The 14,199-nt window shown below is 39.5% G+C and overlaps 1 protein-coding gene across 1 annotated transcript in view; it reads right to left on the bottom strand.

Annotated features, from left to right (window-relative positions):
- The window catches only part of NTRK2 (neurotrophic receptor tyrosine kinase 2), a 203,130-nt gene that overhangs the window by 86,049 nt on the left and 102,882 nt on the right, over window positions 1-14,199 (bottom strand). Inside the window, exon 13 of the mRNA XM_034072840.1 lies at window positions 2,691-2,879. Within this exon, the coding sequence (XP_033928731.1) occupies window positions 2,691-2,879 (189 nt within the window). The remainder of the gene's footprint in view (window positions 1-2,690; window positions 2,880-14,199) is intronic.

Here is a 14,199-nt window from a genome sequence, read left to right as displayed (position 1 = left end):
GGAGCTTGATACACTGTATTCAGAAATGGTTATCTGTAGGCACATCAAAATATGGCTTATGTTAGTAACAAAAAAAAAAATCTGCTTGCAACTGACAGCAGACATACTCCTTCAACTTCTGTGAAAACTGTAATACAATTTGCATACAGTTTCACCTAGTTCAAAGTCTCACCTCCTTCTACAGACCAACATAGGCTAAATATGTAAGAATCCTTTCCAGCATGACTGTCAGTGATTGCCATGTTTAATACTAGCAGACAATGGAACTTATACCAGATAGGAAATAAAAACAAATGTTAATTATCTTGCTGGGGATGAGAAACCAGATGACATCTGGAGCTAGCGTGATTGTAAACAGGAAAAAAGGTATGAAAGCTACTTAGCTTAGAGGTTTATGAATACCAAATATACTCAGCAGGAGGAGGCTGGCAGCTTAAGAAAGGACAAGTGCAACTCTGCAATAATAAGCGAGTGAGAAAAACAGAAAGAGAGTGTATGCGAAATTTCTGGGAAGACCCACTTTCGTCTGAGACAATTTTAATTATGCTTTTTATTGGGAAGATACTCAGTGTGGTAGGGGAAATCTGTCTTGGTTTATACACTAACATAGTTTACCTGATTCTCTTTCCTAAGGCAATAAAAACACACAGATCGGGACCACCATGGCAATGTGGCAAAATGCAGAGTATCGGCCCCACAAACCTCCCCAGAGCACCGTAGCAAAGCATTGAGCCACATCCTGCAAACATTTATGCACAAACTGAACTTCATGTACTGTGATTAATTTCCCTGACAACATGTGGGTTTCATTGCAGCACACAAAACCAAACACAGACTTACGTATTTTTAGGATCAGGACCTACTTAGCACTAGTCAGGCATGATTTAATGCGTCTGTACTTAATGTGCAGCTTACAAAATGTGAGAGAATTCTGTACTTAGGTACAGTTTGGGTTTTTCCCAGAACAGCATGTATATTGTTTCAACATTAATGATGAAAGTTAAATTCCCTGCACTGATGTTTATTTAAACAATTATTTTGTCCTCTTATGCACCTGGGAATGGAGGTACAGTAGTCTCATATTTAAAAGCATGGCCTTCTATATAACATTAGAGAGCTCTAGTGGGCATGTTGCCCATTTCTGATTCTCTAGTGGCTTCTATTCTTCCCAGGAATTAATGTTCTAATTAGAATGTATCTGTACAATATTTTCCTTGTGTTGGTCAAGTATCAACAGTTCAGTTATTACCTTACGCATACTACTGCATGTCCTAGGCCAGATTGTTCAAATACCCTTTGGTAGAAGAGAAGATGGAATATTTCTAAACACAGAGTAGTGCCACAAAAAAAAAAGGCTACATCAGGGATGTACAATAAAAAGGCAGGAAAAGACCTTCTGTTGAGTTGCAGGAATTCCTGTAGATTGTGTTTCATGCAACAATCTAGATGTAGATCAGCATTAATATTCACAAGATATGTATATAGTTCAGCATCAGTCTTTGCAAAATTGGAAGTCATGCATACACATATGCATACATAACCTCATGCACAGGTCAAGAAAGATTCCTATTATGGAATTTAAGCTTTTTGCAAAGTTTGGAGGTAACAGCTTCAGACCCTGTCAGTAAGCCCCTACAGTACAATTTGAAGCAGTACCATTCAGGGTTGGATACAGATGGGATGCAGTATCCCTTAGCTGCAACCCCAGTGCTCACCAGCTATACTGGGAATTTCTAGAGTGACTTCCCAGAGAAACAGTTCAGACTTCCAGTGACAATTCAGAAACGTTTGTACATTCACACACAAATAAAATAAGGAAAAAGAGAAACGAACAACCTTCTCTGAAACAAGTAAAGACCTTCATGTCCTGATGAAAACCAGTAAAGAATGCAGTTACTATTAATTACAATATTCTTTAGGTGTTTTTTCAGTTGTCTACTCCAATGCTAAATGCTGGTTCCAAAATCAACATTTCATATGTGCAGCTCTAAAACTGTCACTAGGTTTGAAGAGTAGCTTCTGAAGTTAAGGATACTTTTCTTTAATTATTCATGGTTAATTATGATTAACTCAATATTTTTTCACAATTCACTATGAACTTCTAACTGAGCGTGAAAGAATTTGTATGTGACATATATTGTCCATCATGCAACCTTCTGCTTTACTTTTAAATATTCAACATGTTTTCCAGCTGTAGAGGTTGAATTGTACAATGAAATTAAAAGAACTGAATATTTAAACTGTATCATTCCTGTAACTTTATAAATACTCATATTTCAAAGTTAGGTTATGTTCATTGCCAATAAGATTAATTTAAAAGCAGCACATATTTAACAATACTGACTTCTGTTTCTGACCCAAGATTTGTTTTTTCCCAAAAAAACACTCAGTGCACAGGACTGTCCAAAGACCACTGAAATCAATGGAAAGGCCACCAGTGACTTTGATGGAATATGGACTGGGCTTTGAGTGTAACATTGCTGAGTTTATTGTCTTCATTGACAAGGGCTGAATTTGGATTTGACAGATGTAAAGTGGTTCATCCAATGTACCTCTAACAAACTGCATGCATTTTAACCCCACCTTTTCATTCCAGGAATTTAGAGCATTTTGTTCTGTTAGCTCTGTTAAGAAGCCCCAGCACTTACACGGGTAAAATGACCGAAACACATACAGATGCTTGTACTTACAGGTGTCTGTCTTGAGCTGATTGTTGGTAATTCCAAAATACTGAGGATTTTCAATGACTGGAATCTTCGTCATCCCAATAATGACTGCGTCAGGACCCCCCTCAGAAGAAGAAGGAGTGTTACTGCCATTTGAGATGTGGTGGAGGGGACTGGCTGAATCATCATCATTGCTGATAACTGAAGAAGGACCTAGAGTTAGAAACAAAGATTTTCCTGTAACTAAGCACATGGTTCCTTTCCCTCAGATAATTTCTTGCTTTGTTTTTTTGGGGGGTTTTCCTGGACCAGTTTTCCCTCCATCTCCATAGTCAACAGCAATCTTTGTGTGCCTTATTGACCTTACCTCAGGAATTTTATGTCTGCACACAGATGGAGAACCATGGTTTTTTTCCATTAAGGATTGGAATGTGAAGCAGATTTTCGTACTGGCAGATCACGAGGCTAAATACATCAGGATCTGTATTGTGTATGTTACTGGTAATGATCTCCAAATTTGTTGAAATCTTTCTGTCATTCTCAGAAATAAGCTTTGTAATACACACATTAACTTCTTACTGTATACCCTGCTTGCATCACAAAGCAATAATTGCCAGAAATCCAGGGAATGCCTGCCCTCCCTTTGAAGTGGCCTTATAACAAGACAAGACACAGGGGAGATAGGCTCATCCTGATGCAGGAAGCTGGATTTCTGAAAGACAACACAATCAAAATCCAAGGGACAATTTGACCATAAGCTGTAGAGCTGATGCTGAGAAGAATAGTGGGAAAGACATATCCCACCCCACTGCAAAATCTGGGGTCACTGCAGAGGGGCGCTTCCATCCTAGGGGAGCATCCCAACATCTCCCCCATCCATACCTCAGCCTATTCACCTTCCAGAAAGAGATCTATTTTTATCAGTAATTCAGTGTTAGTTTTTGTTTTGTTTTCACTCTGCACTTTTTATTTTTAATGAAAGTGCCACAGAGATAAAACCTCCTAAAAAAAGTCCTGTTTAGCAGCGTCCCACTTCTGTGAGCAGCAGGGGCCTTTGATCTGACAAGATCAGCACAAATGTCATCTGCACTCTTGCCAGCTAAGCATGCCATTTAAATTCCACATTACATCTTCCAGTTTACATCCAGTATTCAAAGAAAACCAGAATCACCCTTTAGCAGTGACAACACTTTGCCTTATCTCCCCACTGAAGAGCCAGCAAAGCTCACACATGTCGTATTTCACTTTGTTTGCCATCCATGTTTATCAGGAGTTTTGGGGTAGCATTCACATCTTCTAACTGTAACAACCAAAGGCAATGCCGGAAACAGATGGCAAAATTCACCCTCTGCAAGTACCTATTCTGGAATGGTATCCTCAAATAACACCTGTGTTTAGCCTGTAGGCAGCAGTGACAGCTGCCCCTCAAAGAAGGGAAGACAAAAAACTGTGTTTACTCTGGGTCTCCAGTCACCCCATTGCAAAATGTTGGGGCCCCCCATGCTGAGTTGTAGGTTGGACAGAACGAACAGTGCAGAGGCAAGACAGAGCTGAGCAACTCCCCACATAGATAGCATCTGTGTCTGTGGCAAGACGGGGGGGTGGGAAGGGGAGAGAGAACAAGAATAGCAGCAGGTCCTGTACACACAGCATTGAGGACCTGAGAGAAGATAGGCAGGATCTGCCACAGCACACACAGAGTTAAGGAAGAAGATGAGTACAAGGACAGTCCCAGACACAGCAGCCAAGAAAGGGCAGCTTTAAAGAAAAGAAACTCTTACTCTTTTGTGGCTCACTGTATCATTAAGAAAAACACTTTATCATCACATGGCATGGCTCACAGGAATAAAACTTAAATAATTTGGCATGTGGCTATTCAACCTTAGAGACTCAAGAGTACTCCCACTCCTTTCCTTTCTCCCCAGTTGGTTTAATGGTGCATGAGGGAAATGTTCTCATAATTTGAAAAAGTACTTCCCTTCCTGGCCTGAAACATTAGAGGTAATTTTTCAAATACCTTGCACTTCACTGGAAAATCACTGTTGACAAATGTAAGTGAAGCCTAGATCTCTGCAATTTATATAGTGAAATGTTAATACCAAGGCTGATTTTGTCATTACTGATCACCCAGATCCTTGAAAGACTGATTCTACTAGGAAAGCTGCCAGGATTAAGAGTTGTTGGTGATGATTTCTCCAATGAAGTGGGGAACCTAATAAACTGTGAGAAAGGATCCCTCAGATGGCACACAAGATACCTACATGAAGTGACAACATATTTTTCAGGTACGTGAGAATTCTGTTCAGAAGCATCAGAGTGCAAACCCATTTAAGACTCCATTCTATTTTGACGGACACCATTTTTATGCCTCTAAACATTCTGATTGTCAAGCTAATGGATACAAAAAGCAGGCTGACAAATAAACATTTTCTTGTAAAAATAAAGTCTTTTTTTAATAATATAGATTTAGTATGAGGGTTAAATCTCTCATCTTAGAGCAAATGGCTCTGTAATTTAACAGAGGAATGTCCTTTTCAGCCCTGCTGTTCTCTGCTGCAAAGAAGGAAGATTTTTTGTCACTGTTTGCTTCCACCACACATGAAGTGATGGCAGGGTAAAGTGACCATTATCGTTTCAAGGTGTTAAAGTGGGATAATGAATAGAAACTCATTCTGTTCATCAAATCATTTCTACACTACTCCAAGACCCAATTTTGCATAGTGGATTATTTTTTTCAATCAGTATAAACCGCAAAGTGCTGTAGGTGAAAAGTAGACAATTATTCTGTAAATCTAGTTACTCAATTAGGCTAACTTGTAAAAACTAGTCCTCCATGTGGTATGAAGCAGGCTCTAAGTATATTCAGTTCCCTGATGTAGGTGAGGAAAACTGGAAAATAAGGTGATTTCCAAAGCAATTGCTGGAAGTATGAAACAATTTAGGAAAAATTAAACTCTGGAAACCTTCTGCTGTGTCACCTGGTGATCCCTCTCACTTATTAAGAAGTAGTCAGCCCATGCAATTGTCTTTGGAAGTAGTTGTTTGGCTTCAAAAATCCAATTTCCTGTATATTTCTCCTCTAATTAAGACAATGAGAACTCAAGAGATGGAAATTTTTATGTTGAGCTCACATCCTTTCACACTTCCATTTTGCTGGGATCTTTTTGTCAACATAAGCAAACTGGTACATAAACTGTTTCCTGACTTGCTTATTTGCCAGACTGCCCACTTAACGTAAAGTTACTTCCAATTTTCTGAAAGCACTAAGCCACATTACAGTTATAAGCCAGCATTGTGGGTGACTACTACTGATTTTCTAGTAATGCAAAACCATCTTTTGGGATGCAAGGTGAGGCCATCACCTGGCTGACAAGAAGCTAGAGCTGTCCTTTTCTGCATATGTGCTGAGGTCAAAATGAAGGGTAATTTCATAAAGCACCTTAAAGTAGGGTTTCATCCACATGAAAAGGGGTCACTGAATTACTTGTCAAAGGCAGAATGAGTATGATAATCACCCTCAGTCACTTATCACTGAGTTGGTTCTCATAAAATCTGCTGTTCATTTCACGCCTGAAATCTGAAAATTTTAGACAAAACATCTTCTGTAGAAGTGAAAATCATGGGTTGTCAACAGCTATTAGCTATTGCCAATATCTGACTCACAGTCAGGTTGAGCTTTTAAGAAAACTCCAGAGATCTTTTCCACCTTCAAATGTGCTACCCAACATCTCCACTTGATTTCATTTTTAGACTGTCTTTCTTATCTTAGAAAGATAGAATTCAGAGCCACATGAGAAATTGAAGCCCTGGAGAAAAAAAAAAAAAAAAAAAAAAAACGGAAAGCTGTACACTGCAGGTCTAAATTTCTCCTCTCTTTGATTTTGAGCTAAAAGCCTGTCCCACAACCACCTAGTTGATATCATTCTGTACCACATAGGCCCAAGAAAAGTTCCCTCTGTGTATAAAACCCAGCAGCACTCTGAAAAAGTGGTGACATATAAAAAAAACAAATTATGTTTGAAACTGACAAGGTACAATAAAGCCAAAATACCTTCCACACCTAGGTTGTGAATTATCTTCAGCATGTGGTATGGGACAGCCAGAACAGCAAACTTCCCTTACTGCACATCCCACATAAAACTGGAGACAAACACTGCTGAGGGTGGGTTATGGTTTGCCTTCACTAGTGCCAGCACCTCTCCCTGAAACATAACTCACTTCTGTGCTACCTCTTCAACATTGCAGGTCTTCACGGTCCTTTACCTCAGTGGTTCCAATAAATGTGAGTTTCCTTTGGTTTAGAAGCAAAATTTAATAAAACTAACTGTTTTCAAGGTGTGCTGCTGTTTCTGGCCAGGAGAAGGAGTTTCATGATTATAAAATGCAGACTTTCCTGCTGCTTGTATTACCATTGCAGTTATTGCAGTTTTAACATGCACACATAATTTTAGACTTCTGCTAACATGTAGGTAGTTGGCTGTGGCAACACACTGGTCAGCTGACATTGGAATAATCCACATGACCTCCCTGTATGCCAAAGTATAGAAAAAGTCCAGAAGTGGATACTGGCATGACTCAGATAAGCAGGCTTAGGTAAAAAATAAAGAGAGGCTCTCAAATCCAGAGTCAGAAAGAACATACTGCTTTTGTTTAAACATGGCTCGGTCTTGTGAGCACATATTCAGACTTAGTTTACATGGTGGCAGACAAGCATTGTGTCCATCTACTTCTCCCTCCATCTACAGTGTAAAAGATATTAAGCCTTCTACTCTGCATGTTTGCTCTCCAAGATCTACCAAGATCTTCTGGAGGCTACAATATTCTGTGTCCTCCTTGCAACACACTTCCATATGTCACACATCAATCCAGTTACACCTGAAGTCATTACTAATGGCTCAGACCCAGTGGGAAACAACAGAAGCAATAAGTAAAAAACAGCTGATTTAAGGTTTGTGTTGGAGATGTGTTAGGTACAGCGATGCATTTGCTTAGTCAAGTCTTGTGAGGCAGCTCAGCTCAAAGGGATTTATAGAGATGATTTTTTGCTGTGATATTTTAACAACTATTGCTCCTCCCATGAAAAATGATGTTGACTGCTAGCAAGATTTCTCAACTGACCTTTCACTAGGGCTGGCTTTTCTTACTTCCTCTTGGAACTGGGAGCAGTCTGTGCAGGGATGTAGTAATAGCACAGCAAGTCAAAAGCAGGACATGTCTCAAAGTCAGCATCACCTCTGCTGAATTTCAAGACCACACTAAATCTTGTCTCTTTTTCCTTTTGGGAGGGGTATATTTTTTCACTAGTTAAATACTTTGTTCTATAAAAGTAATTACAGAAGATTTCTTTTCCCATGAGACTCCCATATTTGCTGTAGATTCTTTTTTTCTGCATAACTAAAAGGCAAGTTTTACGCTTCAGCAAGAGCAGATATTTAATTTTTCCTGTTACTGAGTTAAGATGCAGCTTTCTTACCAGAACAGACATCTTTTTAGCCTAACTCCTGAATCTCTGTCTTATCTTTCACTCCCTCTAGAAGACAACTCGTTAATCATGGCTTGATACACTTTTTCTAATTAAGGTTCTATAAGCCTTAATTTTGAATATTCTTTTGCACTCTTAAGTTCAACAAATGTATGCAACTGTGATATCAAATCATGTTTATGCAATTCTATTAGACTGGATAAGAGAGCCCAGCATAATAGAAAGTAATGCAATTATGGAAACATTATTTTATATTATTGGTCTCTTAAAATGCTGCATGCTGAATACAAGGAATTGAATTATAAGACATAAATAGAACACGAGAAAAAAAAAATTCAAAGCTGGCTGAATAAGCTTCCCAAAGAGAAATTAATTGTATTTCACTCTGCTTGGTGGAGCTATTCAAACTAAAGTCAGATTATTCTACAAACCTAGAGTGGGTTTATTAAAATGACGGTCTTTGCTCTGCAGCTGCTGATGCTGGTAATGAGAGAAAGCTCAAGGCAAGGTGCTCCTATGCTTTCCCAGTGGTTCAGTTGTGCATAACAATAGCATTTCTTGCCTCTCTCCACCTGCCCACTGGTCCTTCTTGTCTCATATCCCCATCCCTGCTGTTTCCCAAGGAAACAGCCATTAGTGTCAGTGAAATAATCTCAACAGTCACTATCATCCTAAACTGTGAAATGATATACGATGGGGTTAATCATCCATTGTGGTGCAGAAAATACAAGAATAAGATCACCCCAACCAGCATGATACCAAAGTCCATCCTGCTGAAGCACACAGCTCAAAGGGTGCATGTCCTTCTATACCAGTGCAGCACACTGAGCCAAAAACCGCATTGTAGACATTAAGTCTGTGACTCAGAAAACTAAGACTTGCCAGGCTTAGGTGTTTAGAGGATAAATAATTTCACATCTTTTGACAGGTATCATTAATCTGTTTAACTGATTTGCACCCACCAGTGCTTGTTTAAGCTTGTACTCTGCTGCTTCTTGATATATGAGATAAGAAAAACTTTCTGACATTGCCCAAGATGCTCCATTCCCATCCAAGAGCATGCTCCCAGGAAGTCAGAGGAAGGAGAGTAGAGAGCTGGAGAACTTCCCTGCACCCAGCAGACAAATGCCTCTGCTTCCTGTCAGCATGCACTTCTAACGATCTCTCAATAACAGAAGTAAGGGAACTCAGAGGTCTCTTGCAAGAGTGAATGGCTGAAAACAAAGGTTTAAACTCAAGGAGCAGCCCTTAGAAGTCTGTTAATTTACAACCATTGCAAAACAAAGTGGAGACATTTGTTTGAAAATCATGACAAAACCACATCACTTTGATGTAATGTTTGGGTCCACGAATCCAAGGCAGTCTGCTTTTGTTTTCATGTGAAAAACCAATATGTTGTCTTTCTTCATTTGTTGCAGCTTCACAAGAACACTAAGTTGTGCTGTTATCACTGTATCACTTTCATATAGAACAAGTAATTCACAGTGGCAGATTATTTTCTTTCCTACATAGAATAATTTAAGTAAGGCATACCCTGGAGCCTAATGAAATAATAGGTACGTTATTCAGCTTTACAGTACCAACTTTTCAGTGTTGCTAGGTGTTTCTCCTGAAATGCATGTTCCTTTCCTGGGAAAATTTATTTCAAATATCTAACTCCTCTAGAGAGCAACAAACACACAACCCAGGTAATTTCCATTGCAATGACTGAGCACAGATTTTAGCCACCCAATTATTTCATCAAGCCTTTTTTATTGTGGCTTTGAATCTAAGAGTCACAGGTGCATAGTTGTTTGCTTCAGTTTTATTCTGGAGCGTGATTGTGAAAGAATCCCAGTCAGTTCCTTTCAGCTGCCTTTCCTCTCACAACCTCATCTATACTACCCTGTACACACACATTCACACATCCCTTTGCATACAAGCCTAGAGCATTCCAGAGGTCACATTTTCTGCAAGGGATGTTTTCCAAACAGGAAGGACTCCCTAGGATAACTTAACAGACCCCTTCATAACACTTGTTACTCCCCAACAGCCATGTGATCTGCAGGTCACAGGAAACAAGACACAAGTGCCTAGTGCTGGGACAGGCTGGCAGAACAGTTCACAAGAAATCTCCTTTGCAGCACTGCAAAAGTCTGTAGGAAAAAGGATGAGGTCTCTAACATGTACTGGATTTGCTAGTACTGTCTGACAGATCAGAGGGCACACAACTCCCCTCTGCCCCTGCCTCTCTCCCGGGCTACCTCTCTACTCCAGGGATGCCATCACCAAAGCCTCAGCCTGTGGTAAAAAGTTTGCCAATTTCTTTCTCCTTTCAGCCAGAATGGGGTCATTTGTGTAATAGATCTCAGAACAGCAATCTGGTATGTATCTTCAAATTCTTAAGCACCATTAGCAATAAATCCTCACAGTTCATCCTCTGTGAGGTATGTGCTACTATACTTCCCCATTTGGAAGCAACAGAAGAAGTTCTGCAAGGCTCCTTGATCTGCCCAGCACTGAAGGTGCTCATGACCATGCAAAGGACTACCAGATCTGACTGTCGAATCACAATGCCCTTTCAGGACTTACAGCCCTTCTTCAGGTATAGGATAAATGGTAGCTATAAAGCTGCCACTACTTCATAGACATGTTTGCAGTATCTGCAGCTCACATGCTGTGCCCTGTCATAAAGAATGAGGAATTTATGGCCTCTCATTATTGGTAGTCAAATGAAACACAGACCTAAGACAAAAATCTAGCGGTGATGCAGTATATTAATCAGTACAAATATGTGAGCCAGAGAAGTAAGGATACAAGGCAGTAGAACATGTGAAAGAAAGAAAGTAAGAAGAAATGATTAATCTTTTTTTAATATAGATCACCAAGATCATTTATTACAGCCACCTGGAGATTTGGATATCTCAGAAAAATGGGGAAAATTACAGTTCTTCAAAAAAGCTACAGTGAAAAATCACCAGAGTAAGAAAAAAAGATCAGCTAGCATATGCTTGTTGGCATCAAGTAAAAAAGAAAAATTTACCCAAAATTAAATCTTTGTTGCTTTTAATTTAATTAAAAAACTAATTAATTAACAATCACTTCTCTGCACACTTCCCAAGATAAGCTAAATGTTAGTGTTCCCATTCCTAGTGCTGGGAATGATGTCCTCTGTGGTGGTCCTCTGTTGGCTGGAAGATTAATGTAATGTGTACAGAAGCAACATAAGTTTTTCCATGCTGTTTTGGCAGTCAGTCTTTATCTGAGAGAAGAACACAGCTATGTGGAACAGCCAGTGTCAATAATTTTCCAAATTCTATTTGGCTGGACATGGTTAGATGATATGGCAGATACACTAGATTGCGAAGAAATGTTTCTTCATACTGGATTTGTATTATGTTGCAACACATTAATAACTATTTCCCTTCTTTAGATCTTCCCTGATTATTTCTTGGGAACACAGAGATATTATCTACAGACCTCTTCAATCCAAGCAAATCAGCTGAGAACATGATAAGGAAAGGTCTCTCGTGAGACCTATTTAAATCTGAAGAAATGGTTTTTTTTTTCTATTCTCAACAGAGGTCTGAGAAGGTACACAAGGATAGCATTCCAGTGGAAGGGAACAATATTTCATGCCTATAATGGATAGCAATGAAAAGTTGCATGGCAGAAGTGCATCAAGGAAAACTGAGGTAAAATGTTAGGAGAACATCATCAGGCACTGCAATTGCTCATACAAGACTCAGAAATCTCTATTTCTGGAGATTTTGAAGACATATCAGGGAAGTATCTGCTGCAAAAGATAAAGGTGTGGTTGATACAGCTTTAGCACCTTGAGTGGCCTTACTCTGGGTTCTTCAAATATTAATTTTTGTCTGTTCAGAACTGTTTAAGATCTGTAGCTCAACAAATGCCCAGCATTAGCAGTTACTTTTCCAGGCTGCAGAATCAATATATGATTAGTTGAGTGAGAAGCATATCAGTGATGTAGCGATCCACAGTCTACAGTGGGTTACTCTACTAGAACACGCATTATGTAATTGCATTCTTTATGTACGATTTATTTTAATTCTTTCTGAACAGTTTTCATCAGAGGAAGCGTTAACTACGTGACACTGTAACACAAATTCCTCTATCATTTCTCACTTTCTGTTAGGAGAAGATTCTTACAGGCCTCCAAAATTGCATGAATTATGAAGTCAACACTGTCCTAGATTGAAATATACCTCTCAATTTGTTCTCAATAAGCATTCCAGCATAACAGCTTCCAATTCATTTTTCACTTACAGCTGCACTGGCTAACCTTAAACGTGACAATCTGCAAAGAAGCAAAACTGAATGATTACACACAATCAACCCAAACATCATGCTCAAATTATAAACAACATCTGCAGAAATCTAGCTTTGCTGTTTACTCAGCTCTCACTGAGCTGATCTTGCAGCCCAGCTAATGCTTTCTTGGACTTGTACTGACTTGAACTGACTTTTCTTCGTCTCCAAACACTCCCTATCCTTGAAAATAGGTTTTATAAACAAAATTCAAAGCCCTACCTACACCTGAAAAGGATGGAATGGGAGGATGGTGAACTAATAGTCTATCACCTCTTTCTTGTTAAGTAATTCAGTCTCTCCTTGGCTGGACAGGATTTGGGTCCTCATGGCCCAAACTTTCCACATGCTCTGAAGGCAGTGGCTGGTCTTGGAAGAAAGAGGGATGCTGGAAGGGCAGAAGGCTTCAGCACAGAAGACACAATCCAAAACTGGCCCTCAGTGAACACAAAGCAAGAAACAGCTTACTTTTCCACCTGACATTTTATTCCAATTTATATTACACTACCTAGCAACAGTCAAACAGATTCGTTTTGTGTCTCTGCCACAGCAACCATTTCAGTGGCTTTCTCTATATCCCCTATCATTAAAGCAATTGGCAACTGTACAATCCCCTAGCCTTCTGACAGAGATCAACTTTTGCTGGTTGGCAAGAGACTGGCCAGAACTTTCTTCTGGGAAGATTTTTGGTGCTCAGCAAACATGTGTCACTAAAAACTTTTGTGAAACCCAGGTGAAGCATCTACCATATTCTTCAAAGTAGAATAATCTTAGAAACAGACTTGCTTTAGCAGCTGGTGGTTTTGTGTGAGAAAACATAAAAAAAAAAACTAAAAACAACTGCTTTCCAGTAATCACTTTCCGTTTCCACAGTTGTAGAATTCTGAATTATGCTCAATTAGATCTTTGGGACATTATTTAAAAATCAGTTCACCTTCAGAGATGGGAGGAAGCTGAATAGAAGGTTTGGAAGAATATCCCTGCCAATACACCTTCAAATCAAAGATTCAGTATTGTCCCCATATAACACCCTTCTTTCCCTAGGCATGATTCCAAAGGCAGTGAAGACTTACACACTCAAAATGCAGATCTAAAAATTACTGCAGTGAAGCAAATGTCACTCACGGATAGAAAGGCAACATGACAAAATTCTGTCCCTGCAGCATCACTCACAAACTATAGGATTAGCTGCACGAATTGACTGTTTTGCCTGCAGATGTTGATCCTCTACTGCCATTTACAGATAGCTCCTCCTCCCTGCCACATGCTGCCTCAACTGCTGGAAACTCCTCCCAGTCACCTTTCTCCTGCCAGCTTTCCTTGAAACTGCCTCCATGGCAAGCAGGAAAATGCCCCCAGTCAAAGCTGTTTGCACTGTACCAGCTAGCTCAGCCATCCCACACTACAAATCAAGCTCTGGCAGTTTTGCTGCAGCAGATTTGAAAATGGATGTATTAATTGTGAAACTGGTCACTAACCCACAGTGGTCACGAGCCCACAAAGAAGTTTTGCTAAAATATTTAAAGCATCACTGTTTGTGCTCTGCAGGGCTTTAAATAATATAAAAAAGTTAATATTTTTTTTCAGATGCTGCACATAATATTTCCATACATTACTTCTGCTTCTTCTTCGACTTACGTATACTTTACCAAGTATCCTCCCCTGGCTTTTTTCTGATGTGCTTCCTCTCCTTATTTACCCACTCCTTCCTTTATGAAGAGTTTTGCCTCTCTCTTCTTA

Source organism: Melopsittacus undulatus, chromosome Z (genome assembly GCF_012275295.1).
Source record: "Melopsittacus undulatus isolate bMelUnd1 chromosome Z, bMelUnd1.mat.Z, whole genome shotgun sequence".
Lineage (NCBI taxonomy): Eukaryota > Metazoa > Chordata > Aves > Psittaciformes > Psittaculidae > Melopsittacus > Melopsittacus undulatus.
This window is presented reverse-complemented; position numbering and strand designations above follow the sequence as displayed.